General features: G+C 34.3%; 1 protein-coding gene across 6 annotated transcripts in view; it reads left to right on the top strand.

Moving 5' to 3' along the window:
- Positions 1 to 26,776, top strand: part of Akt3 (AKT serine/threonine kinase 3) — a 302,015-nt gene that overhangs the window by 168,879 nt on the left and 106,360 nt on the right. For all 6 annotated transcript variants that reach the window (XM_071599993.1, XM_071599992.1, XM_071599991.1 and 3 more), the window contains 2 exons: positions 18,057 to 18,122; positions 19,271 to 19,339. In XM_071599993.1, coding sequence (XP_071456094.1) covers positions 18,057 to 18,122; positions 19,271 to 19,339 — 135 coding nt within the window. The remainder of the gene's footprint in view (positions 1 to 18,056; positions 18,123 to 19,270; positions 19,340 to 26,776) is intronic.

Here is a 26,776-nt window from a genome sequence, read left to right as displayed (position 1 = left end):
TCTAGGAGAAAGAGCTGCTGCACAGTGAATGGTTCCCACCTATTGAGAGGAGAAGCTTGGCCCAGTGGGCACAGCTCCACCTACTGGAAGAGAAGTTAATAGAACTCTAGGACTGCATTTATTATTATTATTATTATCATTTTTTTTTTCTTTTTCTTTTTTTTTCTTCTTTTTCTTTCATTTTCAATTTTTATTTGTTGTTGTTCTTTAACTTTTTTTCAATGTTTCTATTTTTAAAAAAATTTTTTAATTTTATTATTATTATTTTAATTTTAATTTTCATTTTTTTATTATCACTATTATTTTTGTTAAAAATTTTTTTTCGTCTTTTCTTTCTTTCTTTAATATCTAATCTTTGTTATTTTTGTTTCTTTTGTCTTTTCATTTCTTTTCAATTTTCTTATTCCCCCTTCCTTGAATTCTACCTGCCTACTCTCATTCTCTTTAGTGACTTCTTCCCTTCCCTTCTAATATCTTTCCTCCCAAGCATCAAATAAATCTATAAGAGTAAACAGTAACTCAGCAGTCAAACAGAACAAGAAGTAACATGAGCAGCATAAAAAAGCAAGGAAGAAAAGGAGTACAATGAAGGACAGCCTAAATATTCAGGAGGACCTAGAGTCAGCAGAAAAATGTTCATATAAAGAACTCAAGGAACACCTTAGACAGATGGAATGGAACCTTAAAGAAGATACGAGACAACAAATCCAAACAGTGAAAGAACACTTTGAAAATGAATTACATAAACAGATAAAAGAAGAAGTTAAGCATCTTTATCAGGAGATTGAGATTATAAAAAAAAACCAAACAATAATTCTAGAAATGAAGGAAACGATAAACCAAATTAAAAACTCAATTGAGAGTATCACTAACAGAGTGGAGCAAGTAGAAGCCAGAACATCAGATAATGAAGACAAAATATATCATCTTGAAAAGAGCCTAGCCAACTCAGAAAGGCTGGTTAAAAACCACGAGAAAAACATCCAAGAGATATGGGATAACATAAAAAAACCAAACCTACGAGTCATCGGGATAGAAGAAGGTACAGAGATTCAAACCAAGGGAATGAGTAACCTGCTGAAAGAAATAATTACAGAAAACTTTCCAGAAATAAAAAAGGAAATGGATATACAAATTTTAGATGCATACAGGACACCGAGCACACAAAATCACAGTAGACCAACGCCAAGACACATTGTTATGAAGATATCCAATATACGGAACAAAGAGAAAATACTAAAAGCTACAAGAGAAAGGAGGCAGATTACATTCAGGGGTAAACCAATAAGGTTAACAACGGATTTTTCATCACAGACGCTGAAAGCGAGAAGATCCTGGAACAACGTATTTCAAACACTGAAAGACAATGGATGCCAACCAAGAATTCTGTATCCAGCAAAATTAAGCTTCAGGTACGATAACGAAATAAAAATCTTTCATGATAAACAAAAGCTAAAAGAATTTGCAGCCAGAAAACCAGCATTGCAAAGCATCTTGAGCAAAACACTACACGAGGAAGAAATGAAAAACAATAACCAAAACCATCAGTGGGAAGTGCCTCTATAAAAACAGAGGGCGGGGGGAAAGCTAACCATGGAGAAACAAACTAAATTAAAAAAAAAAAAAGAAGATAAATAATCAAACATGGCTGGAAGTACAAACCATATATAAATAGTAACTCTAAACGTTAATGGCTTAAACTCTCCAATAAAGCGACATAGGCTGGTAACATGGATTAAAAAAACAAATCCAACAATATGCTGCCTCCAGGAGACACATCTGATTGGAAAAGACATACACAGGCTGAAGGTGAAAGGTTGGGAAAAAATATACCACGCACACGGTCCTCGTAAGCAAGCAGGGGTGGCCATCCTCATATCGAATAAAATTGACTTCAAGACTAAATTAATCAAAAGGGATAAGGAAGGACATTATATACTGTTAAAAGGAACCATTCACCAACAAGACATAACAATTATCAATATTTATGCACCAAATAATGGTGCTGCGACGTTCATAAAACAAATTCTCCTCAAGAATCAAATAGACCACAACACAATAATTCTGGGTGACTTCAACACACCTCTCTCACTATTGGACAGATCCTCCAAACAAAAGCTGAATAAAGAAACTATTGAACTCAATATCACAATCAACAACCTAGACTTAACTGACATATATAGAATATATCAACCATCATCAAGTGGATATACTTTTTTCTCAGCAGCACATGGATCCTCCTCAAAAATAGACCATATATTATGCCATAGGGCAACCCTCAGTAAATATACAGGGGTGGAGATAATACCATGCATTTTATCTGATCATAATGGAATGAAGCTGGAAATCAATGATAAAAGAAGGAAGGAAAAATCCTACATCACATGGAAAATGAACAATATGTTACTGAATGATCAATGGGTTACAGAAGACATAAAGGAGGAAATCAAAAAATTCTTAGAGATAAATGAAAATACAGACACAACATATCGGAATCTATGGGACACAATGAAAGCAGTTTTAAGAGGGAAATTCATCGCTTGGAGGTCATTCCTCAAAAAAAGGAAAAACCAACAAATAAATGAGCTCACACTTTATCTCAAAGCCCTAGAAAAGGAAGATCAAAACAACAACAAATGTAGCAGAAGGCAAGAAATAATTAAAATCAGAGCGGAAATCAACGAAATTGAAACAAAAGAAACTATTGAAAAAATTAACAAAACTAAAAGTTGGTTCTTTGAAAAAATAAATAAGATCGACAGACCCTTAGCCATGCTAACGAAGAGAAGAAGAGAGAGAACTCAAATTACTAACATACGGGATGAAAAAGGCAATATCACAACAGATGCTACAGAAATACAGAAGACAATTAGAAATTATTTTGAAAACCTATATTCCAATAAAATAGAAGATAGTGAAGACATCGATAAATTCCTTAAGTCATATGATTTGCCCAGACTGAGTCAGGAGGATACTCACAACTTAAAAAGACCAATAACAATAGATGAAATAGAAGAATCAATCAAAAGACTTCCAACCAAGAAAAGCCCAGGACCGGATGGGTATACAGCGGAGTTTTACAAAACCTTTAAGGAAGAATTAATACCAATACTTTTCAAGTTATTTCAGGAAATAGAAAAAGAAGGAGCTCTGCCAAATTCATTCTATGAGGCCAACATCACCCTGATTCCGAAACCAGACAAAGACACCTCAAAGAAAGAAAACTACAGACCAATATCTCTGATGAACCTAGATGCAAAAATCCTCAATAAAATTCTGGCGAATCGGATACAAAGGCACATCAAAAAAATTGTGCACCATGATCAAGTAGGATTCATCCCTGGGATGCAAGGATGGTTCAATATACGGAAATCAATAAATGTTATTCACCACATCAATAGACTTAAAAATAAGAACCATATGATCGTCTCAATAGACGCAGAAAAAGCATTCGACAAAGTACAGCATCCCTTTATGTTCAAAACATTAGAAAAACTAGGGATAACAGGAACTTACCTCGACATTGTAAAAGCTATCTATGCTAAGCCTCAGGCTAGCATCATTCTCAATGGAGAAAAATTGAAGGCATTCCCCCTAAAATCTGGAACAAGACAGGGATGCCCTCTATCACCACTTCTATTCAATATAGTTCTCGAAACACTGGCCAGAGCAATTAGACAGACGAAAGAAATTAAAGGCATAAAAATAGGAAAGGAAGAACTTAAATTATCACTATTTGCAGATGACATGATTCTATACCTAGAAGACCCAAAAGGGTCTACAAAAAAACTACTAGAACTAATAAATGAATTCAGCAAAGTGGCAGGATATAAAATCAACACGCATAAATCAAAGGCATTTCTGTATATCAGCGACAAAACTTCTGAAACAGAAATGAGGAAAAACACTCCATTCACAATATCCTCAAAAAAAATAAAATACTTGGGAATCAACCTAACAAAAGAGGTGAAAGATTTATATAATGAAAACTACAAAACCCTAAAAAGAGAAGTAGAAGAAGATCTTAGAAGATGGAAAAATATACCCTGTTCATGGATAGGTAGAACTAACATCATCAAAATGACGATATTACCAAAAGTTCTCTATAGGTTTAATGCAATGCCAATCAAAATCCCAACGGCATTTCTTGTAGAAATGGATAAAGCAATCATGAAATTCATATGGAAAAATAAAAGACTCAGAATAGCAAAAGCAATTCTAAGCAGGAAGTGTGAATCAGGCGGTATAGCGATACCAGACTTAAAACTATATTACAGAGCAATAGTAACAAAAACAGCATGGTACTGGTACCAAAACAGGCGGGTGGACCAATGGTACAGAATAGAGGACACAGAGACTAATCCACAAAGCTACAGCTATCTTATATTTGATAAAGGAGCTAAAAGCATGCAATGGAGGAAGGATAGCATCTTCAACAAATGGTGTTGGGAAAACTAGAAATCCATATGCAACAAAATGAAACTGAATCCCCTCCTCTCGCCATGCACAAAAGTTAACTCAAAGTGGATCAAGGAGCTAGATATCAAATCAGAGACTCTGCGTCTGATAGAAGAAAAAGTTGGCTCCGATCTACATATTGTGGGGTCGGGCTCCAAATTCCTTAATAGGACACCCATAGCACAAAAGTTAATAACAAGAATCAACAAATGGAACCTACTTAAACTGAAAAGTTTTTTCTCAGCAAGAGAAACAATAAGAGAGGTAAATAGGGAGCCTACATCATGGGAACAAATTTTTACTCCTCACACTTCAGATAGAGCCCTAATATCCAGAGTATACAAAGAACTCAAAAAATTAAACAATAAGAAAACAAATAACCCAATCAACAAATGGGCCAAGGACCTGAACAGACACTTCTCAGAGGAGGACATACAATCAATCAACAAGTACATGAAAAAATGCTCACCATCACTAGCAGTCAGAGAAATGCAAATCAAAACCACCCTAAGATACCATCTCACTCCAGTAAGATTGGCAGCCATTATGAAGTCAAACAACAACAAGTGCTGGAGAGGATGTGGGGAAAAGGGTACTCTTGTACATTGCTGGTGGGACTGCAAACTGGTGCGGCCAATCTGGAAAGCAGTATGGAGATTCCTGGGAAAGCTGGGAATGGAACCACCATTTGACCCAGCTATTGCCCTTCTTGGACTTTTCCCTGAAGACCTTAAAGGAGCGTACTACAGGGATACTGCTACATCGATGTTCATAGCAGCACAATTCACAATTGCTAGACTGTGGAACCAACCCAGATGCCCTTCAATAGATGAATGGATAAAAAAGATGTGGCATTTATACACCATGGAGTATTACGCAGCACTAAAAAATGACAAAATCATAGAATTTGCAGGGAAATGGATGGCACTAGAGCAGATTATGCTTAGTGAAGCTAGCCAATCCCTAAAAAACAAATACCAAATGTCTTCTTTGATATAATGAGAGCAACTAAGAACAGAGCAGGGAGGAAGAGCAGGAAGAAAAGATTAACATTAAACAGATACATGAGGTGGGATGGAAAGGGAGAGAAAAGGGAAATTGCATGGTAATGGAGGGAGACCCTCATTGTTATACAAAATTACATATAAGAGGTTGTGAGGGGAATGGGAAAATAAACAAGGAGAGATATGAATTACAGTGGATGGGGTAGAGAGAGAAGATGGGAGGGGAGGGAGGGGGGATGGTAGAGGATAGGAAAGGTAGCAGAATACAACAGTTACTAATAGGGCATTATGTAAAAATGTGGATGTGTAACCGATGTGATTCTGCAATCTGTATTTGGGGTAAAATTGGGAGTTCATAACCAACTTGAATCTAATGTATGAAATATGATATGTCAAGAGCTTTATAATGTTTTGAACAATGAATAAAAAAAAAAGAATTGTAATACAAAAAAAAATGCTTTCAGAATTTGAGAAACATATTACTTCCCAACAAAGAAATAATAATCAATTTGTCTCTCCCTCCCCTCAACTTCCCACTCCCTCCTCTTTTCTCCTCCCCCCTTCCTTCCCTTCTTTCTTTCCTTCCTTCCTTCTTTAGAAAAACCTAGAAGGAAATTAAAGAGTCAGAGATGGAATCCGTAAAATGTTAGCACTTAGAGCACAGTGCAATAATAAGAAATCCCAGTGTTTTGTATTTTTTTTTCATAACGATAAAAAAAGCTGGCATTTATAAAATAACCAGTTCATCCATATTAGATTGTTTGACTTAGGTTGACCCTCATGATAGATTAAAGTTGGAAGGGGAGGCAGCACTTAGAATTGCAAGAAAAACATTGCCTGTGAAGCAAAGTGAAATATGGAATGATTATGACCAGTAAATGGGATATAAGGAAAATGTGTATCTGACCCAAACACTTGGAGCATTCTCCTTTGCAGAGCCCTAGTTTATTGATATAGAGTAACCATTCCTTCATTTCAGTTCTATTGTGAGAACACCAAACACCAAATTGGTATTCAGTTTGTAGAATCAATCAGTAGATAAAACACACAAAACTTATTGCAAATTTAAAAAAATGCAAAATTTTTAAAACTCTGTTAGTGTGAAAGAGATGGTATACTTCATGGACCTCTGCTGAAAAGCAAAAAGAAAGGCACAGACCAGAGGTTGACTAAACCATCATAAACCGAGACTATGTGTGCCAGTCCTTCATGTCTTTATCTCTTCCTATTTTATATAACATTTCCCATTCTAGTTCTTTATCATTCTAAGGACAGTTTTGAATACTGTGGGCTATAAACATTTTTTTAATCTAATGACATGTAATTGGGTGGGGTATAGTATCTTCTGTTCCAATCATCTTATAATGTTTATGTTTTTGCATCTATTTTGGAGTATGTAAAGCTCAATCTAAACTCAAATGTCATTTCCTGTCCAGGCCAACTTATAGCTTCCTAAAGATACTGGTAATGGTTCAATGTAGTGTACTTACCAACTATGTTGAGTCCATCCCTTCTGCGTAATGTACCCCATTGTCATCTAGTTGTCTTTTCTCTTTGGAAGACGTGACAGTTCCTTTTTTTATTTTAATTTTTTTTATTTCTATATGATAGCAGAATGCATTACAATTCTTATACAGTTTTTCATATCTCTGGTTGTATACAAAGTATGTTCACACCAATTTGTGTCTTCATACATGTACTTTGGATAATAATGATCATCACGTTCCACCATCATTTCTGACTCCATGTCCCCTCCTTTCTCCTCCAGCCCCTCTGCTCTATCTAGAGTTCATCTATTCCTCCCATGGTCCCTCTCTCTCTATCCCACTATGAATCAGCCTCCTTATATCAAAGAAAATATTCAGCATTTGGTTATTTGGGATTGGCTAACTTCCCTTAGCATTATCTTCTCTAACTCCATTCATTTATCTGCAAATGCCATTACTTTATTCTCTTTTATTGCTGAGTAATATTCCATTGTGTATATATGCCACATTTTTTTTATCCATTCATCTACTCAAGGGCATCTAGGTTGATTCCACAGTTTAACCATTGTGAATTGTGCTGCTATGAACATTGATGTGGCTGTGTCCCTGTAGTATGCTGTTTTAAAGTCCTTTGTATAGACCTAGGAGAGATAGCTGGGTCAAATGATGGTTCCATTTTTAATTTTCCAAGAAATCTCCATGCTGCTTTCCATATTGGCTGCACCAGTTTGCAGTCCCACCAGCAGTGTATGAGTGTATGTACCTTTGTCCCCACATCCTCGCTAAAGCTTATTGTTGGTTGTCTTCTTAATAGCTGCCATTCTGACTAGAGTGAGATGAAATCTTAGAGTGGTTTCGATTTTCATTTCTCTAATTGTTAACAATGATGAACATTTTTCCATATATTTGTTGATTGATTGTATATCATCATCTGAGAAGTGTCCGTTCAGGTCCTTGGCCCATTTTTTATTCATTGGGTTATTTGTTGTTGTTTTTGTTTGTTTGTTTGTTTTTGGTTTTTAACTTATTGAGTTCTTTATATACCCTAGAGATTAGTGCTCTATCTGATGTGTGAGGGGTAAAAATTTGTTCCCAAGATGTAGGCTCTCTATTCACCTCACAGATCATTTCTTTTGCTGAAAAGAAACTTTTTAGTTTGCGTCCATCCCATTTATTGATTCTTGATTTGAATTCTTGCACCAAAGGAGTCTTAGTAAGGAAGTTGGATCCTAATCCCACGTGACGGAGATTAGGGCCTACTTCTTCTTCTATTAGATGCAGTGTCTCTGTTTTATTCCTAAGTCCTTGATCCATTTTGAGTTGAGTTTTGTGCATGGTGAGAGATAGGGGTTTATTTCATTTTGTTGCATATGAATTTCCAGTTTTCCCAGCACCATTTGTTGAATACATGTTTTTGGCACCTTTGTCTAATATAAGATAATTGTAATTTTGTGGGTTAGGCTCTGTGTCCTCTATTCTGTACCATTGGTTTACCAGTCTGTTTTGGTGCCAATACCATGCTGATTTTGTTACTATTGCTCTGTAGTATAGTTTAAGGTCTGGTATAGCAATGCCACCTGCTTCATTCTTCCTGCTAAGGATTTCTTTAGCAATTCTTGGTCTCTTATTTTTCCAGATGAATTTCATGATTCTTTTTTCTCTTTCTATGAGGAATATCATTGGGATTTTGATTGGAATTGCATTCAATCTGTATAGTGCTTTTGGACATATGGTCATTGATAATATTAATTCTGCCTACCCAAGAGCAAGGTAGATCTTTCTATCTTCTAAGGTCTTCTTTGACTTCTTTCTTTAGGGTTCTGTAATTTTCATTATATAGATCTTTTTACCTCTTTCATTAAGTTGATTCCCAAGTATTTTATTTCATTTTATTTTATTTTTGAGGCTATTGAAAATGGGCTAGTTTTCCTCATTTCCCTTTCTGAGGATTTGTCAGTGATATACAGAAATGCCGTTGATTTATGGATGTTGATTTTATATCCTGCTACTTTGTGGAATTCATTTATTAGTTCTAGAAGTTTTCTGGTGGAACTTTTAGGGTCTTTAGATATAGAATCATATAGTGACAATTTGAGTTCTTCTTTTTAGTATGTTCATCCCTTTAATTTCTTTTGTCTGTCTAATTGCTCTGGTGTTTCAAGAACTATGTTAAATAGAAGTGATGAAATAGGGCATCCTGTCTTGTTCCAGATTTTAGAGGGAATGCCTTCAATTTTTCTCCATTTAGAATGATGTTGGCCTGGGCTTAGCATAGATAGCCTTTATGATGACAAGACAGCTTTTATGGGCATTTTATGCATTATAGTGAAAGGAATATGTCAATGGTTATTTCATCTGTATGTTGCTGCAGCTCTTCATATGTACTTACTTCAGGTATGCAGGTGGCCACTATCTTTTGGCTCCAGTTATCTTGTGGTCCTGAAGGAGATCCTTCAGATGAGCATTGATGTGTCCTGCTTTAGTATGCCCCTTAACTTCCCACAGTGATTTCCATGGGGGCATGCCTCATTAATAGTCCATCCCTTTAACAATCTACTTTCCCATTTTGCATCAGCCTTACAGTATAGGCAGGAAAATGGTCACACTATTTGTCAGTATAATACTCAAACAGCACTTTTGTTGTTGTTGTTGTTCTTCAGTTCTCCCATCACTGAAAAGAGGACAACATGCAAATGAGCCCCCTGAGCTGGTTTGGTCTTACCTTTTTTCATTCAGTTTTACATCATTGAATTATAGTGTTGTGACCTTCCAGATGTGCTGTCCACCATAGAACTGCCACATACTTAAATGTAAGTCACTTTTTGGCTGGTCACTTGAAAGCTCTTTATAGGTCCCTGCCCTGTGAACAACAGAATGTGGCAGTGGCATCTGGCAGCTTCTAAGATGGCTCCAAAGTTGGAAGGAACTACAAGAGAGACTACCTGCTCCTTAATATGGGGAGGACTTCCTTGCATTCCTCCAATAGCACTTTCCTGTTAAACCATTTCCATTTTGGAACTGCCTTCCAGAGGAAGTACACTGCCTTCTTAGTGTTTGGTTTTGGGTTTTTTTGTTTTTTTTTTTGGTGGGGGAGGGGAGGTTTTATCCAAGAAATCTGGTTATTTGGGGTTTCAAGATTATATGATATCTGAGCTGGGCACAGTGGCATGTGCCTGTATTGGGAGGCTGAGGCAGAAGGATCACTAGTTCAAAGCCAACCTCCATAACTTAGTAAGCCCCTAAGCAACTTGGTGAGACCCTGTCTAGAAAAATAAAAAGGCCTGGTGACATGGCTCAATGGTAAAATGATTTGGGGTTCAATCCCCAGTACTAAAAAGAAAAAAAAAGGTACCTGTTAGTCAAGAGTTATTTTCAGTTAATACCCAGTAATTGTCTCTTTAATGATGTGCACTGTATTTCTGTGTATGGAATGTTTCTTGTCTAAGACCTTAGGCCGCATTTATGAGCTAATTGCCATAAGCTCCTCCAGTCTGTGTGAGTTGAGATACTTCTGAAAATCATATGTTAAAGTGGAGCATAAGGACCCAAATGCACTGACTGAGCTGCTACAGTTCAGATATAGCCTGCTAGTATTTCAGCTTCCATTTAAATATGTTCATCTTTCAAGTAGTTTTGTAGATCAAAGTTAGTGCTAATCCCAGATGTGGAATTTATGTCCTCCAAAACCCAAACAGCCTGAGCAGGTATGATGCTTCTTGCATATGTAAGCAATAAGAACTGTTTATTTTTTATTTCCTATGGGATGTCATGGATGGCCTATGCCTAGGTTATTCATAAGAATTGAAAGTTTAGGTGGGCCTTTGGATATCTGCTGGATTTATCATGTAGCTTAAGGTTTTCTTCTGTGTCACCACTATATGTCAGTCCTAAGCTTGTTTGTAAATTTGTGATGTTGTCATACTTTTATGAACTTGCATCTAATTAAAATTTATTCTTAGCAATTATGACAGCAAGATGATGAATTCATACAACCCTGAAGTAAATGTAAATCAGGATCATTCCCACTTGAGGAGATTACAGGGTTTTTTTGTTTGTTTGTTTTAGGACCAAGAAAAAAGCATTACCAAGATCAGACACTTCTGATAATCAGACATTATCAGACTTTCTTTAGCTCTTTGTATTTTTAGTGCTGAGAACATACCAGGTACTGCTGATGTTGTAGATGACACTACTCTATTTTGGTTCTGATAATCTGTTAGTCTTCCTTGGCCATCACCGTTTTTTGTGGAATATAGAGAGTTATAGTACAGAAAATTTGTTGGTAACAGCATTCTAGCTTCTAAAGTGTTATTGATTCATATGTCAATCTCTTTTTATCCATCATGATACTGTTTTGAGTTAACAATCTGTGTGGCTCAGGAAATTCTGGAGGTTCTCATTCAACATATCTAGTGAATACAAGGGCAAACCAGTGTGCCTTCTGCAGTACAGTAGCTGAAATGTTCCCTTGGTAGACATAACATCCTACTAGCATCATGTTCAGATAAAGAGGATGCAACCACTTAATGTAGTCCATTCAGACATTGCTGGTTTTGCTAGGCATGTTGGCACAACCCTATAATCCCAGTGACTGGGGAGGCCGAAGTAGGAGGAATACAAGTTTGAGACCAATCTCAACAATTTAGTGAGAACCCTCAGTAATTTAGTAAGACCCTGTCAAAATAAAAAGAACAGGGGATGTAGCTCAAGTGGTAAAGCACCTCTGGGGTCCAATTCTTGCTATCATCCAGATTTTTATACTTTAATCTCAGCAATCATCCTCATATTCTCCCATTTTAATTGTAGCCCGTGTTAGAACCTCATCAACAGGTTTTTGAATCACGGTGCATTGGACTTCTGTCAGGGAACTCCTGGAAGTTTTCTCTTTACCCCCTATTTTCTCCATATATGTACATATGGCTTTCATTGGTTCAAGAAACCCTGGTTCTTCTGTCAACCCTAATTTTGATGAATTTTACTAAAAAGTGTCAGCTTTGCCTCCCAGATTTTTGTGTTCCTTCAAATTAGGCTATAATGTGTTTGTTTAGAACTTCTTCAGTATTGGAGGATCAACAAGGGCTCCTGTTGGTCCACACAACTTTTGATAGTGTTGCATTAAGATATTTCTGCCAGCCTCATCAATGTCCACTTTATTTATCTCATTCCTTAGTGACCATTTAAAACTTTTATCTTTCTTAAATAACTTCCTTAGCTTTTGGTCTTTTGCTGTTCTCTGAGTTAATCGCTCTAATTTTCTTAGGATCTGTAAGATGCATAGGAAAAAGCTGACAGCAAATCTTACATAACTTCTTGAATTGTTTGATTTTAGACCAGTTTGATTAACTTGAGTAAGGGGCATATGATTACACTGATAATCATAAATCCAATCCAGCATGGCCTGCATATGCAACATATCAGCCACTTCATCTAGGAAGTGCCACTTGGCATTTAAAGGGGGAGATCAGATCTGGTTTTCATTTCAGTAGTATTTCTATGGAAGCAGTGTTGAGAATAGACTATGGATTAGAAAGAAGGAGCTTGTTAGGTGTTAACAGCAATAATAATTGATGACAGTGATTTGCACTATGGTAGTAATAGTGGAGGTGGAGAATAGTCAGACCTTGGGTATATTTTGTTGAAGAGCCAACCAGATTTCTTGAGAGATTGAATGGAGAGTATGAAAGAAATAAAGGACTTGAAGACATGGGATGGTTTTTGTCCTGAGCAACTGTGAAAGGATGATGTTATCATTCACTATGATAGAGATAATTGTAGGAGAAACAAACTCATTTGAAGGCAAATGGGAAAATAGGTTTTGGACATGACAGATTTGATATTACTATTAGATGCGCAAATTTGAATCAAATATTAGACTTTCATGTCTAATAGGCACTTCTTGAGTTTAGGAATGAGATCTAGTTTTGAAGTATCTAGAGCCAAAGTCTGAAAGAATTCATTAAGGAATAGGTATACCTGGTTAAAAGACGTGGTCTCAGTGCCAGGGGGCACTTCTTATACAAAAGTTCAGAAAAAAGAGACCAGCATGAGAGACAAAGAAAAGGAAACCACTAAAACAGAGGAAAATTGAGAGGTCATGATATTCTGGAAACAAAAAGAACATGTTTTCAGGAAGAGGGAGTGATCAAATGTGTTAAATGTTAGTTTCTCATGGCTTTTCTTCAGAGTAAGAATTAAGATCACATTTTTGAAAATGTGAGGGAGTGAGGTTGAGATAATGAGAAACAACTTAATGAAAGCATTCTAGACTTGAAAGGCCAGATCAAATGGGGTTCCAATTTCAGCTCGGTAGCTTAACTAGATAAGGTAACTTGCTTGGCAAGATTAGTGTATATATTTCAGCATACATACCAGCTATGGAAGGAGACCTAGGAAATATTCAAAACAACCATTTGAGAAATGGAATAGTGGCCTAATTAATGGTGATGAAAGAAATCTCAGAAGACTTCAGCTGAGATTGGAGGGGGGCTCTATGGTGCTAGTTTTATGTTTATGTGAGGTTTTGTTTTCAGATAAAGAGGTGAGAAGATAGAGATTTACCCGTCTCAGTACTGGGAATTGAAGGGGCAGAAGGAAAGAGCAGAACAGACACACACTCCAGTTAAAGAAAGACTCAGGTCTAAGTGATTGTATCAGGATCAAAGTTAAAGCAAGTATGTTACCCTCTATCCAAGTAATGTTGGAACAGGACCATCAAGAACAATTTATCAAATAAAATACTGTGTGTGTGTGTGTGTGTGTGTGTGTGTGTGTATATAATATAAAATACTTTATAATACATACATATATTAGTATTTATAGATAACAGGATGATTGTACTTACATTTTCTTTAGAGGTAAAAAAATTTTAGAATATAAATTTGTTAATGGTGAAAATATATTCTGAGAATTGGAGAGTGGGAGATGTCTTAGCACAGTTGGGCCAGTGCTCATGTTTTCAATAGAGGAGAATAAGAACCCGAAATTTAGAGCTTGGTAAGTGTGACCATTTCTTCTCTTAAAAAGTAACATGTGGCTTATGAAGACAGTGAGCAAGTGAATAATGATCACTGGTAGTCATTGTAGTTTAATTTAGAAATAAGTGTTCCATGGTAATGTTTCTCTACCCTCTTCTGTCTCCCCAACCTGCTTGATCATCTCCTCTAGATCTCATTTATTGCTTTGGAAGGATGAAGGAAATAAATGCTTTAGATGTAATATATCCTGATTTTAGTCATCTTCTGACAGCTATTCATTACAGACTCGTGTTCAAGATGGAGAAGATAATATGAACAGTGTAAAAGATTCTAGTTAATTTGATACTGAGTAAGCTGTTTGAAAGCAGTTGTGAAATAGAAATGACCCTTCATTTTCAACTAAGATACAAGATTAATATTGACTTTTTCACCTGCAGCTTGAGCTATTTAACTGCTGTGGACCTCAATTTACTTATACAAATGAGAATAATAAAACATAACTTGATAAAAGGCAAGATACACTATTGGTATCCCTGATAATAGAAAGAAGTTGTTCTTTTTCCTCCTCTTTGTCATATCCTATTCCTGGTCTCCTTCAAAAAAACTTGTTGTAAAACGGTGAGTGGGGCAAGTGAAGGGTGAGTTAGACCAGGTCCAGTAGAAGGTGAGTGATAAACTGGAAAGGATTTGGGAAAATAAATAGGAGAGAGTGGACTGTTCTATTTATGTCCTCAACAAATAAAATTTTATTCCCCTAAACCTTTCTGTGAAAGAAATTAGGTTTAAAAGTTATTATTTAGTCTTTTACCATGGTTGAATATGTAGGAATCTGTATTTCAGGAGTCTTTTCATGAAAGCATTATTATACTTATATTGTATATCCAAGCATTTCTAGAACTCTTCATTTATAATTATGATCAACGAATTGATTTTTTGAAGAGCCTCACATTGTTTTAGCCACTAATTTTTTTATCTCTGTTATTTTTAACATCTTGTTTTGACATGTTGCTTTTAGCTGCAATTAAAAATTATTAGCATCTGTGTTTACTTTTTAGCTTGTGCATACCTTCATAGCAAAAACTAATTAGTATGTGAAATACAGTACCATTCAATTTGCATTAATGGGAAAAATTCTAAACTTATCAGATGTAAAATGTGATAAAAAATGCATTTTACTTTATTAAATATATGTATGTTTTATTAGTTCCAATTTCATTTGTATAATAACAAATATTGTTTTAGTTTTTTCCTCCATGCATCTTTACTTGATTCCTTTCATGTAATTTAGAGAGATTCAGAATTCAGGAAAAAAACATTTTTGTCCATGAAACCAAGTGACATAGAAAATTAACTCTTATGTTTTCCCAAAGTAAAATGAAATATTAGAAATATTTTCTAAAGCACTACTATATCTTTATTGGTTTTAAATGGGCTTCATACTCAACTAATTTTCAGTTTTTCCCCAAATCAATGATTAAAACTACTTAACATCCTAAACCATAATAGGTAAATTTTCTCTCTCCTGTGAATCTGTTTCTCATTGCTTATAAAGACATATTTCTTTTGGTTCACCCTCATGTTAATGGCAGATATCTTATAATCCCCATTTTTCCTGTTCCTATTTCTACCATAGAGGTTCAAGGCATCTTGTTTCTCTCTTGAAGTACTATAATAATTTCTTAATTGATCCCTCCTGTTTTTGCTGTCTTTATCAAAGAAGCATTAGTAAATATTGTCAGACATAAATTTTGCCATTATCTCTCCCACTCCATCATCTTACCTAGCTTCCACTCTTCCAATGGTGTTGGTTTCCCTTCTCTACCCCATTTACAATAGTATATAATCCTAATTTTTTCTTAATACCATTTGTCAGAATCAGTTTACTATTTATTAAATTGGTTACTTACATCTCTTCTAGGATCTTATCTTTTTTAAAAAAATTTTTTAGTTGTAGATGGATGGACACAATACCTTTATTTATTTATTTTTATGTGGTTCTGAGAATCAAACCCAGTGCCTCACACATGCTAGTCAAGTGCTCTACCACTGAGGTATAACCCCAGCCCTGATTTTATCTTTTTTATTTAATCGCTTTATACCTGCACAGTCCTTGTTAGCACTTAATAAGTACAACTCGGGGATTTTAGTGGGGTGGTATATTGAAGATTGAACCCAGAATTTACTTTACATCCCTAATCCTTTTTTTTTTTTTCCTTCTTTGAGACAGGCTTTTGCCAAATTACTCAGACTAACCTGGAACTTGGCAGTCCTCCTCAGCCTCCTGAATTTCTGGGATTACAGGACTATATCACTGTCCCCATGAGGATTTTGTTTTTGTTTTTAATGAATGGATTGGTTCTGAATATCCCAAAATAGCCACTTGCATTATATATTTCATAGACAGTATATGATGCTCATTAGCATCATGATGTCCCTTCTTCAGCTTTGTGTGTGTGTGTTATGTGTATGTGTTTTTTGATTCCTGATTACCATCTGACTAACTTGAATGAAAGCTTCATAAAAGTAGGGACTTTGTCTCTTGTTTAATTCTCCCTCTTTAACAGTGCTTAGAACATGGTTTTGCACATTTGTGAAGTAATAAGTGGAAGAATGAATGACTGAACAAGCTTCATATATGTGACATTTTTTAATTTATTCCTTTGGTAAGCAGTTTAGTTCAACAAACATTAAGTATGTGCTATGTTAATCATTATACTAGTACTATGTCTTAAAAAATATAAGTTCTAGTGTCATTTCTGTTTCTGGTTTATATTAAAATATTATAATTAATTTAGGAATTATAGTATGATATGACAGTGAATTTCAAATTGAGCACTTAAGCCTGGCTCCTATAAAATAAATGAGACTGAAATGGTTTCATGCTTATATGTGGCTTCACTGGTTTTTAAATACTTTATTGTTAATTATACTTTCTGTTCAGACTTAATTGATCTCACCTTCCTGGAATGGCTTTAGGATCTTACTTTCTTTGATCAATCTATTTCTCATTTATCTTCTAAGTCAAACTAAGGTCAAATGCTTTTGTAAAGATAATAAATGTAATTTAGTGTCCTGATATTTTTCTCTCCACGGTTTTCCTCATAATCTAATTTTGATTTACTGACAGTGTTATATTGATCTAGCAAGGACTTAAGATCTTGCCAGAAGCAAAAAATCAGAGATACTCCATTAGTTTGTTCTGTCTTCTTTAATATATTGTTACTTTTGAAACATGAAACATTTTTCCAGTTCTCCATATGTTGAAGAAAATCTCTCCAGTTTCACTTTTGATGTCAAGATGAGATTTATGAACAAAATAGGGGCAATATATTTTTCCATATTTTTGGTTTTAAATATACTCTCATTTTGAACTTGTCACCTATAGTACAAGGGTTATGACCTATTTTTAAAAGAAGCACATTTAAAAATTACAGACAAAAAGATATCCTTTTTTTTGCTATTTCTTTATATTTCTAAATCATATAATTTAGAATTAAAGTTTATATTATTATATGTTCCCTTTTTCAATGATTGATTTTTCTTTTTAATAGAAGACTTGAGCCAGATGCAGTGGCACATGCCTGTAATCCCACTGGCTTGGGAAGCTGAGGCAGGAGGATTGCAAGTTCAAAGCCAGCCTCAGCAATTTAGTGAGATTATGAGAACGGAAGGAAATGTGGCTCAGTGGGAAAGCATCTTTGAGTTCAATCCAAAACCAAAAAATTTTTTAAAAATTACAACTGGGAGACTTGAAGATTTCATAATCCTACTTAAATGTAACTTTTATGTCTCCCCAAATAGAAATATTAACCCATGCTAAAATATTAACTGATAAGACATTCTTTTGAGGGAAGAATATAATGTTTTTTCCTGTCTCTGATAATTTTTTGTTGATTTTTATATCATTATTGATTATTTTGCTCAAGTATGAATGACTTTCTACCTTTTGGCCATCTGAAATAAATCATTAATTTTTTTTTCTTTGAGTGGAGGGGAAGCTGAGCAATAAAGGAAGCATGGCAACATGTTTTTAAATCCTTTTCTAACTTTGGATTTTAAATAAATAATTAAAATTTATATAATCGGTTCCTAGAATATATATTCACAGTTTGCTTTTTTTTTTCCTTTTGTAGGATGAAGTAGCACACACTCTTACTGAAAGCAGAGTATTAAAGAACACTAGACATCCATTTTTAACAGTAAGTAACTAGAAGATGGATGTTATAACATTTTAAATTTAAGGGAATTTTGTTATAGAAACCAAACTATGAAAATAGCATTTTAAATAACAATAACTTAAGTGTGGCATTTTCTTTGTTGAAAGTTTATAAATCACATTCTTTCAAAATTGTTGGAATTCATAGTTAAGTGTATAGTTTGTATGCATTTATGATCCTTCCCATTATCTACTTATTATTTTCTAAAACCTCTTTTTTCTCCCAAGAATCTCCTTATCATTAAAAAACTTGAACCACAGAGCCTATAGATCACCTATGGCATTTTAAGGAGTTAACTCAGAGAATAGCAGACTTTTAAAATGTTTTTTAATATTAAATGTAGAGTTTATGTTTTTTTTGCTTATGGCTTCAGATAAATATTTAAATAATCAGCATGTTTTTCAAATATAAAAGGCAGAAATCTTAATATATTTCTTAGAAATGAGACTTGTTTTAGGGAGAGAGTGTTTTTAAGAAATACAGGAATACTGACTGCAGTAAACCTAGATAAGTTCTGATATATTTAGTTCTGATATATTAAGATTAAAAGTAACAGCTAGATTTTCAAAACCTTTTATTAAAATTTTAGGTTTAGCTGAAACAAGTATTTTCAAGGATATCATTAGATAGCCAAATTTAATTTGTTACATGTTTGTGCGTTTTATTGTCAAGTATAACAAAACAGAGCTTTAATATCTTTTTATAACATGTAAAGTTGCATGAACCAATTTTGTTGGGATTGGTCATTATAACTTGCAGTATGCGTGACTTACTTGAATATAACAATTGTAACTGTAATTCTTGAGGAACATCCACTAGAGTAATTTGTAGGCCATACCAAACATAATTTTAAATATATGGCGTGATAGAGTGATAAATACTTATTACAATGTTTAATTTTACTGATACTTTTTATTTTCCCCATAATAATACCTATTGCTAAGCTGAATAAAATTTGTTTGATGTTTCTTATAGACTCTTACTTGAGCACTCTTAAGAAATAGAATTTTTAGGAACATTAACAGTTCATTTTATTAATCATGCTTACTAATTTTAAGTGTTCTATTTTGGGTACCATTATAATAAGAATATAGGATTATAATATACCATTTTTTCTTTTTCATTTCAAGTCCTTGAAATATTCCTTCCAGACAAAAGACCGTTTGTGTTTTGTGATGGAATATGTTAATGGGGGAGAGGTGAGTCAAGAAGTTAATCTAGCATTTGTATGGTAGTATTTTCATGATTTTAGAAACATTACTTGAAATACAAGTTATGTAGTTCTCTACCTGATGGAGATTGTATAGCTCTTTCTAAAATCAAGTAGAGAGCTGAATAATTTCTAATGAAATATTAATGATTGTTTGTTTTTATATAACTATGTTTATATACCGGAAAGCATATTCTTTTTCCTTTTTTTTTAAAGTGGAAAGTTTTAACACAGTATGATTTTTGAAACCATGTTATTAAATTTTGAAAACCAGAAATGCTGGATTTATTATGTTATACAGAGTTTTTCCTCAACTAATCTTTGTATGAAACATGTTTAAAAAGTTATTATTTTGAACTAAATAGAACAATAATCCACAGGTATTGTGGCTTAGCTTTTTCTTCTCCTGTGTAATAGAGTAACCATGTTGATATTTAATAGAGTTAAGAGATCTTATACAGTTTCGAAGAGAAATACAGTCACTTTAAGTAGTATATTTCACCTATTATTTTATTCCTTATTTTTTCTCCTTCCTGTTTTTGAACAAAATCAATGTGAGAAAAATGTAATTTCCAGGAATAATTAACTGGAAGTGTTTACATTGAATAGGAGTTTATTTGTCACAGACTTTAAAAGATCCCTATTTCCTAAATAAATAAATAGAATTATTTCCTATAGAATTATTTTATATGTAGAAATTAGTTCATTATAAAACTTCATTCATTCATTTGGTGAATACATTTTTACTACATAAGGCAATGTGGGTTTATCTAAATGTGTTAAGACATTATCCTTGCTATTATGGAGTTTATAATTTCTTTTATAAGTACATTATAAATCAAGCTAAGACCTAGTGTCAATAAGCTCATAAAAGAAAATGCATTATAGATGATTTGCCATTTAAGGTAGACTTAAAGAGATTTCAACATGGGAACTGATTTAAGAAAGTATTTCAGGCAGAGAAGATGGTGTGAGCAGAGTTACTGGTGGGGGTGGGTGAGCATAGGGCAAGAACTTGGGTAGTTGGGTAATAGAGGCATGCAGAATTGATTGTTTGCAATTAGATATCTGAGAAAATAAGATAATGTCATGGAATTGTAGGATTGGCCCATCTTAACCAATTTGTTGAATGTGGGTGGAAACAAAGAAGGAAGAATCAAAGTGATTTTTTTGTTGAAATCAGGGGAAATTAATAGTTATAGTGAAGTTATAAATAACATTTTGAGGCTAAGATTATAAATGCGATTTTGAAAAGGTTTTTCCTAAGGTTCTGAAGAAAAATGCATATGGAAATGTCATAAAGAGTAAGTAAGGGTTCATAACTATGGATATAGATTTGGGAAACATAAAGGTTATAATTTAACTTTTAGAGGTGGGAGTGAAATTAGTGAAACCTCATATCAGTATTTGTCAGAATTAAAAGTGTACATTTTCTTGGACTCAGCAGTTTCACTTCCAGGAATTTATTCTACAGACATAGATATATATACCATAGAATGATATATTAATAAATATATTCCTTGGAGCATTGCAGTATCTTAAATGAGTGTTCAGTATGAAGACTGCTTAAATATATAGTGTTACATCCATGTTATATAATGGAATTGCTGTACTACTAAAAAGAAAGAAGCAGCTTAATCTGGACTGATACAGAAGTGAAAAAGCAAAATACAGACTATAAAGCATGCTACTATTGTACTAAAGGAAAATAAGACTACACATGTGTACATATGTTTGTGTATGCTTTAAATATCTTGTAATTATGCATTGGATATTAGAGCTTGCCTTTGGGAGATAAACTGCCATCTGGGACAGTGTAGAAGGAAGATATATTTCAATTATGTATTCTTCTGCAGTTTTTGTATTTTGTATCACATACATATGTTAATAATGAGAAAATGGATGGATGAATGAATGACCAGGGCAGAAATATAGAGAAAATGATAAACTGCAGACAAAAACTTGGAGAAAAGTACTCTTAAATGTTTCTCTTACTTTTTTATGTAGTCTCTATTCACATCTACTGTAATACTTACCACATTGTTTTGTAAGTACCTATTTACTTATCTATTCCCACTGTTCCTTTGGGTTCTTAAGGGGTTTGTTTGCTGATATGCTCTCAGCACCTTACATACTACCTAGCACATAATATATACTTGAAAATATTTACTGGATTATTTGAGTGAAATAAATAGATGAGCAGATTACCTTAGGGAATAGGGAGAAGAGAAGTTAGCAAGTTAGTGCTATGGCATATGCCTATAATCCCAGCAGCTCAGGAGACTAAGGCAGAGAATCACAAGTTCAAGGCTGGCAGGGACAATTTAGGAAGATCGTATCTCAAAATAAAAAGGACTGGTATGTTGCTCAGAGGTAGAATGTTCCTCTGAGCTGCCCCCCCCCCCCCCCGAGAGAGAGAGAGAGAGAGAGAGAGAGAGAGAGAGAGAGAGAGAAATAAGACTTGCTAAGAACTAGGAAGAAAATAGAAAGGATTGTATTATATAATTTATTTTGGAAAAATGAAAAGTATAAATGCAGGGAAAAATATCTGGGTATATAAAGTCCATATTTATTGAATTGTTGTGCAAGACACACTCTGGTAGGTATTGTGGGCATAAAAACTCAAAGGGTTTATAGTCTAATGGCAAAGGTATGGTACAAAAATTAACTAAGTGTAGAATGTGCCACTTGTGTCAGAACACAATTAAAGGGTTGTGGAACTTCCCAGTAAGTGGAGACTTCTGTGTAGTGGAAATAAAGCTTCCTAGAGGGAGCTACAATGTACTTATACTTTTTTAAAAAAATGTTTAGTTGTAGATGGACACAATACTTTTATTTTATTTATTTATGTGGTGCCGAGGATTGAACCCATTGCCCCACTTATGTGAGGCAAGTGTTCTACCATGAGCCACAACCCCAACCCATACTTGTATTTTTATTCTAAACCTAGAGTACTTATGAGATGAACTAATGATTGTTGAAAAAAATTTACACACAAAAGCAGATTTTCAGACTAGCCATTTATATCTTATTTTTCTTGTTTGGTATGTCTTTTCTTCTTCTTTTTTTCCTTTTCATTGCTAGGTATTAAACAAAGTTGTGTTCTACCACTGAGCTACAACCTCAGGACTTTTATTTAACATTTTGAGACAGGGATACAGACACATAGGCTTGACCTTGAACTTTCTATGCCTCTGCCTTAGCCTGTTTGGGTTTTAGACTATAGATAATGACTAAATTATTTAGTATTTGAAGGAGGTGATTTTATACATGACCTAAAATTTTAAATGTATGCAGGTAATAATTATGTCATTATTATCATTACACTTCTGAAATATGATTAAAGTAATGGAAACTATAAACATCTACACCAGCAGTTGAGGATACACCATGACTAACCCAATGAGGATTATATGGGTATTATCTAGGAGACATGATCTGGAGAATATTGGTCTATTGAAAAGTAAGGTCTGATTAATTAATGGTACTTGTGGAAATGGCAGCATCCTCACCTCCCTTTATATCCAATTTTTGTCCTGCAATAAGCTTCTTTAATATGTTCATTAAAGTAACTAATCTTAATTTATACTGTCTGCAAATTTTTATTTAGCAATAGCATTCTTTTAGCCACGTTCTAGAATTTTTATCTTGAAATATAAATAGAACCATTGAAACATTCCTTTGCCTTATATGATCTTTCCAAGTTTGTGAGTCTCTGCACTTCCTTCAGCCTAATAGACTTCATAGGAGATTAGCGTGTTCATGGCCATGATGAACATTGGTATAATGTTGGCAAATTTTATTTCATCCTCTAAAAAGACTTGGTGCATGTAGATTATGAGAGAAATTCTGGCTATGAAAAATCAACCCTGGCTTTTTATAGGCATATCAGTACAAAAGAAATACATCATAATATCATATATTTTATATTCAAAGAAATCCACTCAATGAGATAGGTTGGATAGGTGGGCATATTTGAATAATGTGGTAATTGTCATTCCCCTTGATAAGTATATTTTCAGAGTGACCTTAAGTTGCAAGATACAAATTTGCTTTTCTTTTATTGCATGTGAGTTCCTACTTAGCATTCTGAAGATTTTCATGAGATATAAATTTTGGTGCTTAAAATTATATAGTTTTGTAAAACATTGTCATTAAGGACATTTGTAGCCACAGGTATTGATTTAAAGAAACTATATTCATGTTCCAATAATAGAAAATTTCTGGGCTTAATTATATTGAAAGATAATAGGATGTTAGTCTCCAGGTGTTTTAGTCACTCTTTTTTTTTTTTTTTTTTTTCCTTTTGGCCACTGTGACCAAAAGACCTGACAAGAACAATTAGAGGAAGAAAAGTTTATTTGGAGACTTGTGGTTTCAGAGTTCTCAGTCCGTAGATGGCTGTTTCCATCACTTAGAGCTGTAGGTGAAGCAGCGTGTCATGGTGGGAAGGTTAGGGCATTGCACTGGGAAGCAGAGAAAGACTCCTCTTTCAACAAGAATCCAATATAAACCCCAAAGCACAGCAACAGTGACCCACTTCCTCCACATTCTACCTGACTTTAGTTACCACCCAGTTAATCCCTGTCAGCAGATTAATGTACTGATTAGGTTAAGGCTCTCATAAGGCAATTATTTTTCTCCTAAACCCTCTTGTATCACACATGAGCTTTTGGGGGACACCTCACATCTAAACCATAACCCCAGGGTCATTATTTCCAGAAATTTTCAACAATGGTTTTGATAATTCACATGCTAATTTTAGAACCTACTTCATTATTGTCCATGCATCTGATAAATCTTTTTTTCCCCCCGTGCTGGATTGAACCCAGTTCCTCATACATACTAAGTATATGCTATACTATAGAACTATATCTCGGCTCCTGCCTATTAAATCTTTAATGAGAAACTTCTATGAGCAGGACTTAAGAGGATTCACAAATAAGGAAAATGTAGTATGTTTCTTTACAAAGATGGGTGCCTGGCTAAGGATATAGACAAAAGAATATATGTAGACTTTATAGTGTCATTATTACCTTGATAGTACTAGTTGCTATGGGATTTCAGAGAATGTACACTTGAATTAATATAGAAGGAAGAGAGAAAAACAAAGTAGAAGATGCCAGGAAACACTTCTTAAAGTGGTGGCTCTGCTAAGCCTTAAGGATAACTCTGAATTTTATCAATAGGAATAGGAAGAATGACATTAGTACACAAATAGAATGTGTAGTATGTGCAGGAGCATGTAGATGCCTCCCACTCCTCTTTGCCCCCAATACAGCACAGTAACTATGCATGAATTCTTGCAGAGGAAAGCCAGGAGAGCCTGAACAGGAAGACAGGGTCACTTTGGGATAGTTTTTCTCTCCCATTTCAATTAAATTTTGTCCTGAAGGCAGTGGTGCATCACAGAAGAATGTCTAAGAGGAAATATTTTAAAAATAATATTTCATAGAAGTACAAAGCTTAAATTAGAGAGAACAGACATGGAAGCAGGAAGATATTTCAGAAGCTGATGCAATTAGGTTTTCAGCAATCTGATTATAAAATTAATAAGGTCACTAGTTGAGGCAGTGTGAGAAGGAATCATATTATAGTGTTATCTAGTTAAAAGAATTGCCTGGATGTAAGGACTAAATATAGAAAGAAATATAATACAATTTTCTATTTGCTGCTTGAGGAATTTTGTGTCTACTGGACTGATTATAAGACACAAAACATGGAAAGAGAGGTGAATTCTGTTGGGAATCATCCTGCTTTGAGGTATCTAATAGAGACATCAAGGAGGTGAATGAGTTAAGTCAGAGATACAAATAGGTGTCAGCAGTAGTGCTAAAACAAAGGAAGTAAAGAAATGTTTGTTATGGGAAAAGTTTGTAGAATTTGAGTATCAGTGGTCAAGAATGGTGCCTGGAGGTATCATATTAAGACATTTTGGTGATGAGAAAAACCTAAGGAAGACGCTGAGCTGGAGGAACCAGACAAGAGAAACCTTAGAAATTAAAAGGAGTCTATTAACAGTATATTAAATCCTGTAAGATAACAACTGTCAAATTTCCATTGGATCAGACATCTTAAGCAGAATACCATAGACTCTTGTTTTTGAGTTGGTACAAGGTATGCCTTTTATGCTCCTGGACTAACAAACAGAATTTACAGAACTCAGAATAATGGGACCAATTACTGCTAACATGTTCAAGCCACTCTTTCAATAGCTTAGGTATTACTAAATTTACATGAGAAGCTGAAAAGTATCCTGGGCAGAAAAAAGTAAACTGAAAACTATGGTAGAGGTGTTGAATTTGGTTTAGGAAGTTTCCACTTAGGACTCTTCCCAAACGTCTTTTTCCAGTCTTCATCTCTTTCAGGCCTGTAAATTGGACTTTTATGATAACTCTCACAAGGCTGGAATTTCTTGGGAGGTGGGGTAAAGGAAAATAGTCACATGTTATTTATCTGATAAATTCTTCACATTTCTTTACATTCTTTATGTAGGTACTAATGAACCTACATTTTCAGTTATTTACTATTCTTGTCCGTATCTAAGCTCATTGCAAACTCGGTACTAATTTATTTGATAAAATAAAATTCATATTTTTACACATGACTTTCATTTTCATGTCATTCTTGAAATCCTCTCAAACACATTCACATTTTTCATTATTTGGCTGGCATTTTGTCTTCAGTGAACCAAAATCATCTCATTTTAAATTCACATAAGAGAAATGCCGGCAGTCAGCGTTTCAGTTCCACTTACTAATTTATGGAGTTGTGATTTGTGGTGATTTTTAAATTAAAAGTATCATTTCATATTCATAGTGATGATTTTTAAAATTTTTACTAAGCTTATAGATACATAAATATCGTCATTGTCGGGAGTCTGAGACACTAAATTTTATGTAGGTTACATCTATTGCTTTCACCCAAATCTTTTTTAAAAATTCCCAAGCCAAGAGAGATACATTGCAATTTCTACATTAGCATTTGAAGTTCAAGGCAAATAAAGCTGAAACTTTGTTTTTATACTATTTTTAATATATAATTTCATATTTCAAGGCCAGTTTCATAAAATGAATCATTAAACCAAGATCTGACTGCATTCAATGTAAACATCAGAAGACTTGACTAGCCAGTGTCAAATATGCTTACTTACAAATTGAGAATCTCAGCTGAGTTGGCTGTAACTCAGGAATTGACCATACATGTCTATTTTCATGATTTCTTTCCATGTGGTTATGGCATAGAATGGAAGTTTCATGGTAATCAGACTTCTTAAAGAAAGGTTGGCTATGCCAGAATGAACATTTCAAGAGGGAAAACACTGGAAAAGCAACATATGTGTAATTGGGGACCCCAAGGTAGACAAACAGGACTGTGACACAAAATAATTTTTAAATATTAAAAATTATAGTCCCCAACCACAGTA

The sequence above is a fragment of the Marmota flaviventris genome, chromosome 12 (genome assembly GCF_047511675.1).
Source record: "Marmota flaviventris isolate mMarFla1 chromosome 12, mMarFla1.hap1, whole genome shotgun sequence".
Classification (NCBI taxonomy): Eukaryota; Metazoa; Chordata; class Mammalia; order Rodentia; family Sciuridae; genus Marmota; species Marmota flaviventris.
The sequence above is the reverse complement of the archived record's forward strand: the minus strand, read 5'-3'. Positions and strand labels throughout refer to the sequence as shown.